Source organism: Glycine soja, chromosome 15, assembly GCF_004193775.1.
Source record: "Glycine soja cultivar W05 chromosome 15, ASM419377v2, whole genome shotgun sequence".
NCBI lineage: Eukaryota > Viridiplantae > Streptophyta > Magnoliopsida > Fabales > Fabaceae > Glycine > Glycine soja.
This window is the reverse complement of record NC_041016.1, coordinates 36760641-36779948: the sequence shown is the minus strand read 5'-3', so window position 1 is coordinate 36779948 and position 19308 is coordinate 36760641. Positions and strand designations below refer to the sequence as shown.

The window sequence follows — 19308 nt, the reverse complement described above, 5'->3', positions numbered from 1 at the left end:
CTATTTTGCATAGATTCAAAGGCATCTACATACTCCCAATAAGATGGATAACGCTTTGTTGACCTTGGGTTTCTGCTTATAGCTTTCTTCAGTGCCCCCTTTGTGTTAACCTTTACTGGAGGAGGACACATCGAATTCTAATCATGGTATGCAATTTCCCAAAGTTTAGTCTTCAGAGTAAACTTGCCACAAACATCAAGTTCTTCGAATCTTTTGGATATTGTTTCTATTTCTGCCTTGATGCTCACTTCGGGCTCAGATAACCCTTAGTCAGAAAAACTTAGTCTCCTCCAAAACATATGGATTGAATCCAGTGGGATGCAACCACCAACATATTTGGATAGCTCACAAACACAAGGAAGACCAAGCGTGATTCTCACCACACAACCACAACTTGAGGGATTCTTGCTAGCATAGTCAACACGCTCTAATTCAACAGCAATTTGATTTAAAGCATACCTTGAAACCATTCCAAGAAGCCTCCTATATACGGTTTTTTTTAACACATGTCCAACGACATGTGTACTTGTTTCAAATGATGTTTTAATCTTTGTGTGCTGCAACGTAATCATGTTGTTCATGGCATCCCACACACTGCATAAGTCTCCAAGGCTATTTTGTAACAATCTTTTTAAAGACGAGTGAGCAGATTCAACCCTACATTTCAAATACACAAATAAAAATAAACATATATAATAATACAATTCCATCAATTCATCAACATTAATAGAAATAGTTAAACAATTTCATACCTGTTTGTTAAACAATTTCATACTTGTTTGTTGTTGTGTTTCCTAAGTGCATCACCTTATTATTCCAAGTGAAAAAAAAATTTTCCTTGTGTGATATTATCCATGTTTCCTTAACATAGTCAACAAACATTGGCCAAGGTGCGCAAGCCATTTTGAACTTCTTCAGGCATTCATCAAACTGTTGTTCTGAAGGACAATCAGTCAGACATCCCCAACAATCCATGACATAATCCCAAGCATTTTTTTGCGAAATTAATGATTTACGTTTGGCCTTCACATTCTTGTTTATGTGAAAGCTGCACAACAAATTTGTACAGACAGGGAATACAGTCTTCACTGCATTCATCAATGTTTGGTCTCTGTTAGTGGAAATAACTCCAGGGAGGGCATCACGCTTTAAAAAAAGGCCTCAGAAGCGTTGTAAAGCCCAAACCAAATTATTAACGTGTTCACCCTCCACATATGCAAAACCGGTAGAGAATGTCATCCCAGTCGGTGTCACCCAAACAAAATCGAGCAGTGGAAGTCTGTACCGGTTTATTTTCTAGGTGTTGTCTATCATGAACCACGTCTTCATCCTTTATTCTGTACCAATGAATATATTGATCACGTTCAAGAAGCTTCATCAGATGTTGCATTTTAAGATCGTTTCCGCTTATGGAAGAACGAAATGCACTTCTTGCATTGTATATCTGTTTAATGGTCATACAACTATTGACATTGTGTTCCTTCAAAGTTAACAAAATGTTTCTTGGCTTCACCATGGACTTCGTTATATCAGCAATAAGTGTTTTTTCAGCTTTAGTCAATCGTCCCGCATATGGATGTCCAACTAATGACTTGACAAATTCATGATTATGCACTCCACAAATCAACTTCACCATCTAGTCTTCTCCTCTAACCATTGGCTTGCAAAGAAGCTTGAAGGGACACCCACATTTCCTAGTCCCAGTGTCTCTTCTGATAAATTCAATTTTCCTACACCTATACTCGCTACTCATTTCACAGCCAATTAACACAAACGTAGTCCTTCCTCTACTACCTGTGTTTGTGTCCGACCTTAAAATCACCGTCACAAATCCGTTTTCATGAGCAACGGATCGAGCCCACCGCAAAACATCCTCTCGGCACTCAAACACCTACAAAGCAATCCACATAACTTAAGTTTTCTACCAGTATTCATTTTATTAAATCTATGACAAACATTAACATTATAACCTGAGAAATATTGAATGCATCGAAACAATCAACATGTAGTTCATTCGCACCACATGCTTCTTCATTTTCATAATTCATATCCGCTTGTTCAGACATTATTTCATACATCCATTCATCTTCGTCCATCTAACCAACTCAAATTAATAATTTAAAAAAAATTATTAATATAATTACAAAAACATTAAATATTTAAAAAAATACCAACTTCCGGGTCAAGTTGATCCGGAAGTCACTTATGGATCAACTTAATCCGGAAGAGAACCATATCAACTTCCGGATCAAGTTGATCCGTAACGTTTCCGTACCTTCCCGACAGCAGCACCACCTTCTGATGCCGCCGACGACCACCGCAACGCTCAACACCGATACCTTCACCTACACCGCACCTAACCGTTCACAACGAACCCACGGACCGAAGACAATGCCGCACGAAAAACACAAGCAAAGAAAAACAGCGAACAAAAATGGAATTGTGTGCATTTCCGGAAAAAAAAACTTTTATAAGGCAAAAAAAAAGCCAGGGGCATTTTTGCCATTTATAAATTTTGCTGGGTGCACCTAGCAACACTCCATTAAAAAACAGCACTCATACCAATCAAGAGACAAATTAGTCACTAAATTAAACAAAGCAGGTCTTCAGCCACAGCTGTTGATATCATGATCAGAAAAAACATATAAGGAAGAAATAAATGGGCTCATCAAATACAGAGTCAAGTTTTCATGAAAGATCTCAAAGTTGTTCCAGAGCAGAAGTATCGCCTTCAGCTTCCTCTCCATTGGCTGATGTTCCTTGTGATTTTGCCATCTCCATAACTTCTCCAGGTGGTGGGTGGTCAAACTTGCAGGTTGCACCAAACTTGCATGTTCCAGTTTTTAAATAATAAGGACAGATAACATCACCCTGTCAAAACATCATACATGGTTTCAAATTTCGATATCACGTTCCTTTGATAGAAATTTTGAGGCTAGTTAAGAGGATGCTACTTAAAGCTAACGTATATGGCCACAAGGGCAAAAAGCGCAAGGGCAAGTAGCTTGGAACGGTCATGCAATTTAATAATCAGCATGTTCTTGAGATTGACTGGATAACCTACTACCACATGCAATGTGCAACAATTCAAGTAACGTGAAATAGATTGAAACAACATCCAAACTTAACCTAATCATATAAACCTATTTTTTGAATCTGCAGACTAATTATTGAAAGAATTTCACAGAAAACTGCATATAAAGCAACAATTTAGAGTAAGCATGTAAAAAAGATTTAACACACCTCTCTTCTTGGTAATCCTGCAGGAGTGAGTTTAACAGTAGCCTGCTTTGACAGTGACAGTGCTGAGCGGTCAATTGGGTGATGGTACTTGCATCTTTCCCCAAATTTACACACGCCAGTTTTCATATAAAACTACATGGTAAACCATTGAATAGAAATGTAAAAGGAAATTAAATATTTTATGCAGAGGTTATGTAGGCATGAGAAGTTCAGCAAATAAAATAGGTTTTCATGAAGTTTTAATAGCTATCTTTCTCTATAAGAATCAAATATTATTAAAACCAAAATGTTTGATACCCATTAATTAGTTACAATCAGTTGTTAGGCAAAATCAGTGGAAGGGTAGGATATTACATGTATAAAGAGAATAAAAGAGAGGAGAGGAAATTGGGGCCTTCAGCTTATTATTAAGATTAATAATAAGAAATAGCTATTGCTCAGTGGTATTTAAGCTTTTTCATTAACCAGAATGCGAGCTTACTAAGAAGCAGCTGCGGTGCAGTGGTGAATTGTAACACTGTCAGCACGTAACTGCAATTTTGTAGCAATTTCTAAAAATAAGTGCATTAGTCCAACTGGTCAAATCATGTCCAGTTTGAAACCAATTCACCAGTTTCAACGCTTACTTTCCACATACCGGCTCTGGATGATTGACGGGAAATGACATATTGACAATGACATGAAAATGGCATTAAAAGCATGTACCTAACAATCAACCTTTTCTTTATCACTCCTTGAAATCTCAATAATTTGTTACTTCCCCGGCTAAGAATTTTCATTTAAGTCCCCAACATTACTTTTATCTCATTCAAACCTACATTATCTCAACAAATACTTTTATTTTATTTCCAGCTAAAAAAACCATGTTATTACACTTTGTGTAATTCTTGATATAACCTATTTCATGGTATTACTATTAAGGATACCCTATCTTATTTAGTTTTTTTAAATTAAACAGATAGATCTTCAATTGAACCCTTAGCCCCCTGCAATTTTTAATTTAACACTAAATGATCCAACATATAAATGTGACAAGTGCAAACCATTCCAAATAAACATATTGGCTGTAGAAATCTAATATGACTTGAACATAAGGCAGCTGTTTGCTTACATCGCATTCAATCTGTCCAGGTCGCTGAGGATAGATAGTTTCTGCAATTCCCACCTGAGACAGGAAAACATGTCACGTGCATTAGCTTTTGACAAATTCATGACATCTAATGGAAATGCAGTTGAGTTAACTTAAGAATGGCTACTTTTCTAAGCCAATTACACACTTCATTCTTATTGTTGATAAATGAGTTGTTTAGAGCAGTCTCAAACTTGTCCTCCTACATTATTGAGGCAAAACAGCAAAGAGGCCTCACCTCTAAAGGACCCAAACAAATAAATTTCTTTGTAAGAGAAACATATATCATATGCAAAAAATGTACTAGATGAGCAGCATCAAAACACTAGGAGTAAGAATTTTAGGAAAACTAGGTACTATGAAGAAAGTGAAGTTAACAACAAACTATGCAGCACAAACAGAAAATGAGACTTGAGGCAAAAGCAATAAAAAGAATAAAAGAAAGACTACGGACATCTATACAAAAATACGCGAGAGAATAAAATCACAATATCTACAAGGATCAAGATATAAAATTAAACAAGAAAAATCATGAGAATCACAAAAGTTGATAGTACACACCCACAAATGACCACATTTAACTAGTTAATATTCATTCAGAATAAAAGATGTGCACTACTACATGACACAAATATTATTCTCATGTAAGAATATAACTAAGAAAAATATTATTTTTGCCATGTTCCAACTTACAACCAATACTTATCCATTCAACTCTATCATGCAACAGCTCTATGTTCCAGGTTTGACTGTATACAAGAGTATATAGGCTATGTCCAAGCCATCTTTATTGCATTTGTGAAATCTATATGTATCTAAACTATACGTCCATTCATTAATCATTGCACGTGCCTTAACTCAATTGTGTCGATTTGGTTGATAACCAGAAACATACAACACATCTAGAAAACATAACCAGAAGCATCCCCTACCTCACAATAATGAGCATCGGGTGTTGGATAACATTAATTGTATTAGGGTATATATGTAAATAACCAGTTATTCAACTGAAATCAGTTAGTGAATCTGTTAGGTTGGTTAGTGTAGGTACTAACTGTTAACTGTTAACAGTTAGTTACAGCTGTACTGAGAGCCTATATAAGCAATGAATAAACATTAGACTCCATTTTTATCTCTTTAAATTCTCTCTCAATTTCTCTCACTCTCAGAAACTCTATTATGGTATGATGAGCCCTAGGTTTCTCCATCCAATTCCAATTCCCTTCCGTACCCTGATCCTTTCCAAACTCCATAGCTGAAAAGCTTGATGATTCAAACCACCTTCACTGGAAACAGAAAATTGAGCCTGTGATTAAGTCACACAAGCTTCAGCGATTTGTTGAGAACCCTACGATTCCTCCTTGTTTTCTCTCCGATGAAGATCGTGACGTCAGAAATGTGAATCCAGCTTATGAGGTGTGGGAAGTTCAAGATCAGATGCTACTTACCTGGCTTCAATTGACACTTTTGAAGTCGATTTTATCTTGTGTTCTTGGATCGATCCACTCGTATCAGGTGTGGGATAAGATTCACAAACATTTCTTCACTCAGACAAAAGCTCGTGCTCGTCAACTTTGAACGGACTTGCACACCACTTCTCTGGAAGGCAAAACCCTATGCGAGTTCTTGAGTCAGATCAAGAACATCGCTGATGAGCTCGCCAACATCGGAAGTCCAATTCAGCATGAAGAATATGTTGATGCAATATTGGTAGGACTACCACAAGACTATGCTCCGGTAGTCTCAGTTATCGAGAGCAAGTTTGAGACTCCTACAATTGTGGAGGTCGAAGTGTTGTTACTCGCACATGAGTCGTGATCCAATCGATTTAGCAAGAAAGCATTCTCTCCCTCAATGAATTACACTCAACCGTATGTGAACCCTAATTATTCAAATTCGCATGATGCTGGTGGTTACGCGTGCGAAATGCTGGTCATAGTAGCTACTCTGATCGTGGCGGTGGCCACCATGGTGGTGGTTTCGGTTGAGGTCACGGTGGCCGGTTTGCAAATTTCCAGTGTCAGATCTGTCTCAAATATGACCATACAGCCAATGTCTGTTATTACAGATCTGACACCACCTATCAGCCTCATGAATCTCTGGTGTTGTATGATCCTGCTACACTGCAACCTGTGCAGTATAGTAGCTCAAAGTCTCAGGCTAATTCTAAGTCTAATACTTGGGTTAATCCAGCAAACACGAGTCAGAAACAACCTGCTTCTACTCAAGCTACTTCTAATGCAATGCTAGCTAACTCATGGACAATGCTAATTCAACCTGGATCCCTGACTCGGGAGCTTCATTCCATGTGACTGGAGAACCACAAAATATTCATCAGCTTGGTCACTTTGATGGATGAGATCAGATTTATATTGGTAATGGTGAAGGTTTAAAAATTCTTGGTTCTGGTTCTCCTTCTTTTAAGTCCCCTACTAATCCTAGTTTTCCTCTTTATCTTCATTACTTGTTACATGCTCCCTCAATCACTAAAAATCCATCAAGTGTAAGTAAATTTGCCAAAGATAATGGAGTTTACTCTGAATTCTTTCCTCACTTTTGCACAGTTAAATCACAGGCAACCAATGAAGTCTTACTTCAAGGCATTGTTGGTAGTGATGATCTCTATTCATTTCCTAATCTCAAGCTTCAAGAGTCTTCTGCTTCTTAGCCTTCATAGAGAGTTCCTGTTTCCTTTACAGCAACAGTTTCTGGTGTCTCAAATCAGTCAATTTCTAGTACTTTGTGGCATGCTAGGTTAGGCCACCCTAATGCTCATGTATTGAGACTTGTCTTGAATCATTGTAAGATAAATCCATCTAATAAAATTCTGGATTTTTGTTCAGCTTGTTGTGTAGGGAAGTCTCATAGACTTCCCTCTTCTATGTCTGAAACTGTTTACTCTACACCTTTGGAATTAATCTTTAGTGATCTTTGGGGACCATCACATATTCCTTCTACAAATGACTATTTGTATTATGTTTCATTTGTTGATGCTTTTTCTAGGTTTACCTGGATCTATCCCTTAAAACTTAAATCTGAAACTTTCACTGTGTTTCAAAATTTTAAATCCCTTGTTGAGCTTCAGTTTAATACTAAAATTAATAGTATTCAAACTGATTGGGGGGGTGAATCCAGACCCTTTACTTCATTTTTTACCATTCATGGTATTACACATAGGCTCATTTGCCCTCATACTCACCATCAAAATGGTGTAGTTGAGAGGAAACACAGACACATAACTGAATAGGCCTTAACTGTGCTTCACCATGCTTCTCTTCCTTAAAGTTTTGGGACTTTGCTTTTAACACTGCTGTGTACTTAATCAACAGGCTGCCTACAGCCTCCCTGAACTTTGATGTCCCTTGTACTGTCCCATATAAACAATCCCCTGATTATAATTTTCTAAAAACCTTTGGGTGTGCTTGCTTTCCATTTTTACGGCCTTATCAAAATCACAAATTAGACTTCAGATCTCAAGAGTGTGTTTTCTTGGGATACTCTAATTCTCACAAAGGCTATCAATGTTTGTCCCCCTCAGGTTGCATTTTCATTTCAAAGGATGTAGTTTTTAATGAGAATAGGTTTCCCTATTCTGAACTATTTCCTCAGTCCTCAAATTTCATGTCCTCTGCTCCTCGGTATTTTAGTTTTATCCCTATCTTCTCCACTTTAGTTCAAACACCACCTAATGCACCTATTCCAAACACTGTTTCTGACCCAATTCCCACTCCCTATACTGACCCACCCTCTGATCCACCCTCAAACACTGCTTCTGAACCTAGTTCTGTTGCTTCTCCTGTTAACTCTTCTGCATTTTCTGATCATAGTAATCAACAATCTGTTGAATCAGAAAATCTGTCTCAGCAACAACTATAAGTTGTCTCTGATCCTATGTCTAACCAATTTAATAACAGCTTCTAAGCATTCGCCTATTCTCCATCAGTCTGATCCTCTTACTCAGTCTAATAATTCTTCTTCTTCTGAACATCAGTCACCCCCTAGACCTCCTAATGTGCACCCTATGCAAACAAGATCCAAATCTGGTTTTCATAACCCAAGAATTCACCCTTCATTGTTTTTGACTCATTGTGAGCCTAGAGGTGTCAAACAAGCAATGGCTGATCCTAATTGGTTGTCTGCTATGCATCAGGAATACAATGCTTTGATAAATAATCATACTTGGGATCTTGTTCCCTTACCCCCTAACAGGAAAGCAGTTGGTTGCAAGTGGATATTTCAAGTGAAGGAAAATGCAGATGGGACAATTAATAAATACAAGGTTTGGTTGGTAGCTAAGGGGTTTCCTCAAGTACACATGGCTTTGATTTTCATGAAACTTTTTCCACTGTTGTTAAACCTATCACAATCAAAATCATAATCACTCTTGCTTTAACCAATGGCTGGGATTTATTCCACTTGGATGTTAATAATGCTTCCACTTGGATGTTAATAATGCCCTTCTCAATGGCATTCTTGAGGAAACAGTGTACATGGTTCAGTCACCAGTGTACCCAGCTTGATTATTTTCTAGGTATTGAAATTAAATATCTACTTGACAAGACTGTGCCTATGACTCAAAGCAAGTACATAAGGGATCTACACCACAAACAAAAATGGCTGAAGGCCAACCTATATCATCTCCAATGACTTCAACCTGTAAACTTTCAAAATCTGATTCTGACCTATTTCCGGATCCTACACTCTATAGATCAGTCGTTGGAACATTACAATATACTACTCTTGCAAGACCAGAAATTAGCTATGCTGTCAACAAGGTGTGCCAATTCATGTCCAAGCCTTTGGACACTCATTGGGTTGCTCTCCAATATCTTAAGAGAACTATTTCTTATGATTTTCATATGAAACCAGCTTTTGTGGGTAAACCATTGTCTGTTACAGCCATGTGTGATGCTGATTGGACCTCTGATGTAGGTGACAGAAGGTTAACTTCTTGCTAATGCAATTTTCCTTAGTCCCAATCTTATATCTTGGTGGTCCCACAAGCAACAAGTCACTACAAGATCTAGTACTGAGGCTGAGTACAGAAGTTTGGCACAGTCCTAAACTCACCTGGGTTCAAGCTCTATTGAAGGAATTGGATGTCCCTTTTTCTGCTCCAATTCTGCTCTATGATAATCAAAGTGCTGTTGCTATAGCACATAATCCTGTCTTCCACACTCAGACTAAGCATATAAAATTGATGTTTACTTTGTTCGTGAGCAAGTGCTGTCCAAGCAACTAGCTGTGTATCACATTCCTGCTCTAGAACAATGGGCAGATGTACTGACCAAGCCGCTTTCTCCTAATCACTTTGAGTTTCATAGGGGCAAACTCAATGTGAAAGATTTCACTTGTAGAAATCCTCTGTTAGGTTACCGATTACGCAAGTGTATGAAGGAAGGACTCATGGCAAGTATAAGAGGAAGTCAGAGCAGCAGCCAGAGCAGCCAGAACCTGGATTAGGTAGCTGACTAAGATCAGTTACAGTTAGTAGTTAGCTTTGTAATTGTTAGTAGTTAGCCTTGTAACTGTTCAAGTTAGTTAAAGGCAGTTAGTTAGTTAGCCTTGTAACCATTCAAGTCAGTTAAAGGAAGTTAGTTAGTTGGCAGTCAGCTATAAATAGAGTTGGACTGCCTAGAATTAGGGGCAGGAATAATCACTGTGGTTGGTTAGGGAGGCTAGGCTCCAATCCCTAGTGGTGCAATTGTACTGCAAGAGTAATAAAACAAGAGATTGGTCTGGTACCATCACTGGTATCAGAGCAAAATTTTGATCCTGAGACGTGAAGCTATTCATGGTTTCAACGCGAGGAAACATGGATGCATGTGTGGAATTTCTGGAATGAGGGTTCGAAGGCATGATCAACACACATGAGGACGTCGCAAGTTTGAAGCGATTGTTTGAAGAGGAACGCATCAAGCAAGCGGAGCTGAAGGCGCAAATGGCAGAGCTAATGGCAGCGGTGCGGATCTTGTCGAGTACCGATCGGGGAAGCAGCAATCGTGACCATGCAGAACAGCAAAACTGCGATCGAGAGGTAAATTGGCAGAAAGCGGCAATCGCGATCGAGAGGCAAAAGCGGCAATCATTTTATCCCCATTAGTCACCCCTTCGCTGCAAAGGATATAGCTGATCTATTTATCAAGGAGGTTGTGAAATTACATGGGTTTCCAAACACCATTATTTCAGATCGGGATAAGATTTTTCTGAGTCAATTTTGGAGGGAATTATTCAAATCTGCTGGAACTAAATTGAAATTTAGTTCCGCATATCACCCTCAGACAGATAACCAGACTGAGGTGGTCAATAGAGGAGTGGAAACATACTTAAGGTGTGTTACAGGAGAAAAACCAAAGAATTGGCCTTCCTGCTTAAGTTGGGCAGAATTTTGGTTTAACTCTAATTATAATAGTTCCTCTAAGCTCACTCCTTTCAGGGCTCTCTATGGCAGAGACCCACCTCAATTGCTTAAAGGCACAACTGTTCCTTCAGCAGTAGAGGAGGTCAACAGGCTGACACAAGATAGGGACTCTTTGTTGGACCAACTACGAACTAATCTGCTTAAGGCTCAGGACCAGATGCGAGCATATGCCAATAAGCATGTTAACTTGGCTGTGAATGATTGGGTTTACCTGAAATTACAACCATATCGTTTGAAATCTTTGGCTAAGAAGTTGAATGAGAAATTAAGCCCTCGATTTTATGGGCCATATCAGATTTCTAAGGTCATTGGTAAAGTACCATACCAGCTCAACTTACCACCCGAGAGTAAAGTTCATCCGGTCTTTCATGTGTCTCTATTAAAGAAAGTCGTGGCTCATGCAGTGAAACCCCAACCCTTGACTCCAATGCTGACTATTGAGTTAGAGCTAAGGGTAGAGCCTCTAGCTGTCAAGGCTGTCAGAAACCACCCTGCAGGCACAGCTGAAGTGCTCATCCAATGGAAAGATTTACCTGACTTTGAAGCTACATGGGAATCGGTTGATGTTATGAAGCAGCAATTTCCTGCATTTCACCTTGAGGACAAGGTGGCTCTCTTGGGGGGAGTATTGTTAGGTTACCGATTACGCAAGTGTATGAAGGAAGGACACGTGGCAAGTATAAAAGGAAGTCAGAGCAGCAGCCAGAACCTGGATTAGGTAGCTGACTAAGATCAGTTACAGTTTGTAGTTAGCTTTGTAACTGTTGGTAGTTAGCCTTATAACTGTTCAAGTTAGTTAAAGGCAGTTAGTTAGTTAGCCTTGTCACCGTTCAAGTCAGTTAAAGGCAATTAGTTAGTTAGCAGTCAGCTATAAATAGAGTTGGACTGCCTAGAATTAGGGGGCGGAATAATCACTGTGGTTGGTTAGGGAGGCTAGGCTCCAATCCCTAGTGGTGCAATTGTACTGCAAGAGTAATAAAACAAGAGATTGGCCTGGTACCATCATCCTCCCCCTTGAGTTTGAGGGGGGATTAGGTATATATATAAATAACCAGTTATTCAACTGGAATCAGTTAGTGAATCTGTTAGGTTGGTTAGTGTAGGTACTAACTGTTAACAGTTAGGTACAGCTGTACTGAGAGCCTATATAAGCTCAATTTGTAACCCTTTCTCATTTGTGCAATGAATTAACATTAGACTCCATTTTTATCTCTCTAAATTCTCTCTAAATTTCTCTCACTCTCAGAAACTCTATTAATTTGCAATTTGCATCAGTCAATTTTCTATGAGAATAAGTACAGTAACAACTTCCACATTACCATTGGATTTGACAGCCTTGGTTCAAAAGCTTGATAAGCAGAAACAGCTGGATTAAGAAGTCCAATATTCAGATTAGCAGCCGAGGATGGCAAAATAGAGGCACCTAATCCAGCAATGGGTGGATTAATTGCTGCATCAAAGAATGATAAAGTGACATAATTGTTTAGGAAACAGGAAAATGTATGAACAGTCAATATCAATATATTATACATACCATTCCTGTCAGGATGATTGTAGCGGCAACTGACACCATACTTGCAACTGATTCATATGAATGAAAAAAATTAAGGATATTCAATCCAAAGAATATGTGTTTAGATTAGCTTATTTTGGAGAAACAATTTTTTTTTTGCAGTTTCCTAAGAGAGCTATGGTAAAACATACAAAAAATTGACTATTTCTCTATAATTATGAAACCAATTGAACATAAATCAATACTTACCTCCCAGTTTTCATGTAGAATGGACAATCAACTTCCCCCTGTCAGAAGAGAATTTACAGTAAGAACCCAGGCTTTAAAGAAATGAAGGCAATAAATTAGCATAGGAAAAAGTTGTCATCAGCTAGAAATTTATGGATATCTTCTTATAATACAAGTTATATTTTTATATAGCATCAAAGTAAAAAAATAAAGGCAACTTTAGTTATGTTATGCTGACCAATCCATTCACACAAGTTGAATATCATAATTTCTGCTACAATTATTAATTAGGGTCAGCAGTTCAAAGCAGCATACATCCAGCCAATAATGGAATGAAATGAAAAACTCAAAAGAACATGATACTAGATGAATTGGTCTGTCTTTCCTTCTATCAATTCAGATCAGACACCAAAGAATTTAACAGAGAATCAATACCAGTCTTACTGGAAGCCCTTTGCTATTTTGCAACGACGGAGATATAAGAGATTTAATTGGCTGTGTATCTCCTGTAGCTCCACCCATCATAGAATTTGTTTGTGTCTGTGCAACATTTTGACTCAAGTCGTCAGACAACTGAATCTGGATATCCTTGGGGTGATGGAATTTACAAGCAGTGCCATATCTACATTTTCCAGTTTTCATGTAGAACTGCATAAATATAAAAATGAAGTAAGAAATAGATAAATAAAGTCTCATGTCAATACAAAATGTAAATAACTAACCGCGCAAGGGGGCTCAGATGGCCTCTCAGGTAAGCCAGAAGAAACATCAGCATTTTCAGAGGAAACCTTGGGATGATTAAATTTGCACTTTGAACCAAACTTGCATCTTTGAGTTTTCAGAAAGTACTGCAATGTATTGGATAGAAAATGAATTAAAAAATGTCCAAATAATATGAAAGAAAAAAAAAAGGAGCAAAAATTTTGCATATTCTACTCACTGGACAATCCGGTTCCCCTGGTCTCTCAGGAGGAGTTTCACTTGTAACAACATTTGGAACCTAAGTCAAGTTTGAATAAACCATGTGCATCAAAACAAATTAGTAACCCTGTTTTATGTTTATGAACCAAAAGTGCTAGACTATAATATTTCACCTTTTGAGATCAAAACCCATTGCCAGCGGAGACAAAATAGAGAAGATGAGAATGGTAAGAAACACAATATTTAATTTACTACATGAAATAACCAGAACAAGAGTGATCTTAGCATACAAAATAGACAGCCCATGTAGTTTTAAAAACACAACTTTCACACGCCTACCCTAAATTCAAGGGGTACTAACTAGATATTACTAGAACAAAATTGATTGACAGCATAGTAAAAGATCATTCTGATACAGTTACACAGTTGAGTACATAGATTAATGCATAGACAGATGTATATTAAGTTTCCAAATTTCAAATAAGTGAAATAGTATCACCACAGCCCCCAAATCAGAAGCCCAGACACCAATTGATAATACTCAGAAATCAGAATATGTTTCAATGGATTATCAGCTCAGATCAAGGTAGATACAGAATTCCCAATATCACTTATTACAATCTGACAGAACAAGGATATAAAAAGTAATGTTGAGAATCAGGAATTTAATGTATAATGATATGATAGGATATGATATCTGATTTAGAGGGAACTGAATATCCTCTAAATTAAGTGTAATCAATACTACCTGTCTATATTATCAAGCTCCATAGGGTCTCTTAGACACACAGTTTTCAATCTATTTCTCCAAATATCCCTCAGTTTCTCTCATTTTTACAAGTAAAATAAAGATGGTTTTGTAGGTTTTGATGGTTGTTTGTTAGATTCAGAAACAGAGTCAAAAGGAAGGGCAAAATGATCATTTTTTCAAGATTTCAGGCATTCATTCACCCAGTCTAGCAACTAGCTCGCCTGGGCTAATCAGATTTCTTCAGCCATAAGCAACACACTCGCCTAGGTGAGTCTGTGTCTTCATCACTAAGTAACAATTTGCCTAGGTGAATTGGCCTGCACCTCTTGGCTCTTTTCTATAAATAGTCATGTCTTTGAAGTTGAAAGGGACATCCAGAAGCAGAGAGAAAACGTGAGAAGCTTAGGAAGTGAAGAAGAAAGTGGAAAGTGGAGCCCGGGCCTTGCAGAGTTGTGACTGTGAATCGCATCCTTCGCCATTTCTCACGTTAATCTTGTGCTCTACGCAATGATCAGTTAGTTTTTCTTACGGATTGGATGTAATCTTTGTACCCTTATGTATCTCTTTTGATATTATATATGTATAAGTCTTTTCCACTCATTATTGGTGGTGATTTCATTTTGTTCGTAATGTTTCATTCTATTTGATTACTAGTTTCATGAAATTAGATTTTAAGTTTGACTAGAAAGTACTTTTAGAAGTTGAACTGAATCATTTTACTCTTTTCGTTACGTTGCTAGGAATAAAACATTAACGTTTTGATTGCAAATAGCACAAGATTATGATTGTAATGCTGGAATATTTACTTCATATGCGAGGAATCAATATTCGATAAATATTCTAAGGATTCTCGAGTGGGAGGAATCGATTCGGGTAATTTAATGTGTGCATCAATAACTTTAGAAAATGATTCATATATGTTAATCTTATTAGGATACTGAGGGTATGAACGATGAAATTCAATCCTACGTTTTTCTTGAATTAATTAAATTCGTTATTATTGTTTCCATAATTTTACATATTTCCGACGCACTAAATTCCGTTATTTTCGTAATTTTCATTATTTCCGCTATTCCATTACTTTAGTTATCTTTCGTTGATTAGACAAACTCATGATATTTCGATTAAATTTGCACATAATTATTAAACTCATAACCTTTATCCGAAAGAATTGAATAACTCAAGTCCATGTGGAGACGATCTCTTTTTATAGATCTATAACCTGTGACGACATTGGTACGCTTGCCAGTAGTCTAACAGAACACCATTGATCCATTGTATGTGGCTTCTGATCATTGACTGTGCTACCCAGAAACAACATGCGGCACTCGCCACGAAGTTCACCTCTCCATTCTCTTCTTCTCGTTCCTCGACCAACATCGCCCTCAACTGGTGGTTGGGACATTGGTGGCGATTGGTGTGGAAAGGACCTCCACACTTGTAACACAAACCCTTTCTCTTCCGTTCGGTCAGCTAGGTGTATGAAAGAGGACGCACACCATATTCCTAGATCGTCGTTGGATGGATCTACGTTGGGTTCGGGTTTAAACCCATTTCTTGCATTTATATCCCTATTGGAAGGGGTCATACCATATTCAGACCTAGATTGCCGAGCAAGCCATACAAATTATTGAGATGAGATGGGCCGACCCGGTTTGCCTAACCCAATCCATTGCCTCCACACTCTGTTGGTGTTCGAATCCCAGCCCAACTTCCCTCCAACTCTACTTCTCTCACCAAATTCATTCTGAGAGTGTGATGTCACTTGATACCTTCCTTCAATCCATGCACAAAACAACCAAAGAACCCTCCATTCATTCAGAACTGAGCCAAATTCACCTTCACATCTGAATGAGTCCCCTGGACCTAGAAATATACCTTTGTGCGTACAATCAACCCAACATCCATTCACACCTAAGCCAAATTCACCTTCACATCTGAATGAGTCCCCTGGACCTAGAAATATAACTCCGCGCGTACAATCAAACAAGCAGGGTCGTCTCTGTCAAACATCGGCAACTCCACTTTTTTCACCGATTGTCAGAATTCCACTAGAGTGTTCCCATGTAACCCCGTTAAAAAACTGCTGGCTGACATCATTCTACTCTCCACAGTTTCTGGACAACATCTCAACCAGCTTCTCATGGCTCAAGTCAGCCTTGAGCTGCATAGCTTGCATAGAGGTTTTGAGGCCTGCGACCTCATCTCAAGTGCTATGACCTTGGCTTCCATCTTCTTTAGTGGCATCTGCTGATCCCGTCACCACTGCACACATCACCTTCTATTTTACTGCCCTCTGTCCATAACAGAATTCACAAATCAAGAACGTGATCCCTCTCTCTCCTAACCATTCCCTATATATTTCCAAATCCCTTTCTCACACGTTTGGCAATTTTGTTACAGCCTTTGCCACCTCACCCTTACTATTCTCACCCCTCTCTCTCCTCACATACACTCTCCAAACTTTGGGCCTCCCTTCTAAGTCCAAACTCTTATCCCTGGCCATATCAATTAAGGTATTGCAATTAGCCATTAATCTTTAATATTATTAGTTTGTATATTGTAATAGAAGAACTGTAGTACTAGAATATTGTGCTAGTATTATAATTTATAATTTTATTCTATTATAATTAATAAATATTTCTATACAGTTTTGCACGCTGATATATATAGAAATCAAGGGTTTTTACTACAAATGTAACTAATATAAACATTGAAATATAAAAATAAAAAATTGGATAAACTGGTATATAATACACCACTATATATTCATATATGATTATCTCTAAAACTTTCTATTAAATATAGATTTGTAAGAATAAATGTCCCTTTATACAATTACCAATAGTAAATGTACTATACAATACATATAAGTTTCATAGGCATAAAAAATAATAATAGTGATAATAATAGCAAGCAGTCACCTCTTTCCAATCCGGGATTCCACCCTCTGGAACCCAAACAGGATGGTCAAATTTGCAGCTATCTCCAAACTTACAGGTTCTTGTGAGCATATAGTGGGCACAATCCTTCTCGCCTGGCCTCTGTGGATATATAGTCATATTGGAAGCACTTTCATATCTAGGGCGCTTGGCCAGTGGGTTTGTAGAATACCAAGCTTCACTTTGCCCAATTGTACCCAAAATGGTTGGATGGTAGAGAGCTATAGTACATAATAGACAAGTATATACAAGAAAACCAAAGCAAATGTATAGTGTTACTTTATAAGTTTGACTAAGAAAATAATTTTTAACAAAAAACATACGTTAGTAAATATAAAGAATATACTTTATATAAAAAACCAGATGACTAATAAATTTCACTGAGTTTGTACAAAAGCTATAAGTATACATTTATTGAAATTATATCAAAATAACGTAAAAATATATATCAACCACATAACATGACATATTCTATTAAATACGTACAGGAGTAACACCATTTGAAGCCAAAAAAGGTCAACCTTGCTTGTCAGTAAGTTACAAGTCACACTCCCAAACAAAAAGCCAACCCTAGCACAATTTTTTTTCTCTCTTTAGCTACTATTATCAATGTTGTTCATATCAGATAGCATGCCTTCAATCATCACATCACCTATCCTACGCATATATCCTTCTCATTCACTACACCAGCCACCAATCATCAAATGTGATTCCGAAAACATAAATCCATAACTAAGCCTGTGCCGGCCCCCAGAGTCATTCAACCGGTATACTCTGGTGGCAAAAACACTATTAAGCACTAACATATTAAAGAGAGTAAAATGTTACCAACAAAATAACCAATAGGCACTGCACAGGGCACACCAATGTTATGATGTGCATCAAATCCTCATTACTACCAAACATACCCTCTCATACATAAACATCAATTACTCAGCTAATCTCGTTAGAAAACTGAACACCACAAACATGTACTTCGAGAATTACATGCACCACATAGAATTATACAAAGCAGACACAATAAGTGAAATCTTGGTTACTTCATTTTTAATTTAAGTAAATAAAAAATAAATAACCTAAACTCAATTGTTTAGTCCCTGATTGGTTCAACTTCATTTGCGTAAACAAGACCAATTATTATTATTATTTCTTAAAAACAACGCACTTATAACCTAAATTCATAGATAACTCATAATAAGGGGAATCAGGGAAATCTTGGTCACTTCATTTTTTAATTTAAGCAAACAACAACAAATAACCCAAACGAAATAACCTAAAAGGGAGGAAAATGTTAAAAGGAACTGACCCTCGGAAGAGCGTTTGAGGTCGAGGGCGGAGGGCGCGGCGGCGGCGGCAGGGGGCCAGGTGGAGAGGAAATTCGCGGCGGCGGCGGCGGCGGCGGAGGAGGAGGCGATTCGGGAGGTGACGCCAGGCGGGGCAATATCGGCGGCTTCGACGGCAGAGAGGGCCGAGGAGGGGAAGCGGAGGGCGGCGGCGGAGGAGGCGTCGGTGCGATGGTGGTGGAGATGGTGGGAGAGGAACATGGTGTCGGCGGGGGGGTCACGGAAGGATCTGTAGTTGGTGGAAGGGCTGTAAGAGGCGGCGTAGATGTGGTTTTCCATTTTAAAGGAAAAAACACAAACGAGAAAACGATGTTACACTCACTCACTCACTCACTCACTCAGTTACTCAGGCATGCACTCACGAGAATAATGTTTGCTTCTTTTCTTGCTTTCAATGCCTTTTTTTCTTCGTGCTAATCGCGCTGTCAAAGTGATTGAGAAGAAGTGTGAGATCGCAATTTTGCAATGCCATCATTAGCGGGTTTTTATTTAACTAGCAAGTAGTAACTGCCCCTTTTCACTTTTCTTTACTTTTGCTTCTTTTTTTTTCTTCAGTTACGTTACATCGTGTCAAAACGCAGAGACAGTATTATTAAATAGTAGTAGAATTTAATTAGACTTCTCTTGGGAGATATATCTAAATATATTGTCATTCTTAATAAATATTTTAATTTTTATTATAATTGTTTGAAGAGTTTTTGTATACAACTTCATTAAATATTGGACTAGAACTTTGTCAATTGTCATTCACGTGTTTGGAACCGACTAAAAAACGTGAATCCAACATCCTCTTCCCATGACAGATATTAAAATATCC

At 37.9% G+C, this 19308-nt stretch overlaps 1 protein-coding gene across 1 annotated transcript; it reads right to left on the bottom strand.

Moving 5' to 3' along the window:
• Window positions 1-2449: 2449 nt before the first annotated feature.
• On the bottom strand, window positions 2450-18968 carry LOC114388181 (zinc finger CCCH domain-containing protein 37-like). Its single transcript, XM_028348520.1, has 11 exons — window positions 18455-18968; window positions 17131-17369; window positions 13475-13534; window positions 13257-13382; window positions 12970-13182; window positions 12556-12593; window positions 12328-12374; window positions 12113-12243; window positions 4355-4408; window positions 3244-3375; window positions 2450-2871 (listed from the first exon to the last, which is right to left on the bottom strand). The coding sequence occupies exons 1-11, from the start codon at window positions 18768-18770 to the stop codon at window positions 2701-2703; spliced, it is 1527 nt and encodes a 508-aa protein (XP_028204321.1). The 5' UTR covers window positions 18771-18968; the 3' UTR covers window positions 2450-2700.
• Window positions 18969-19308: the final 340 nt, after the last annotated feature.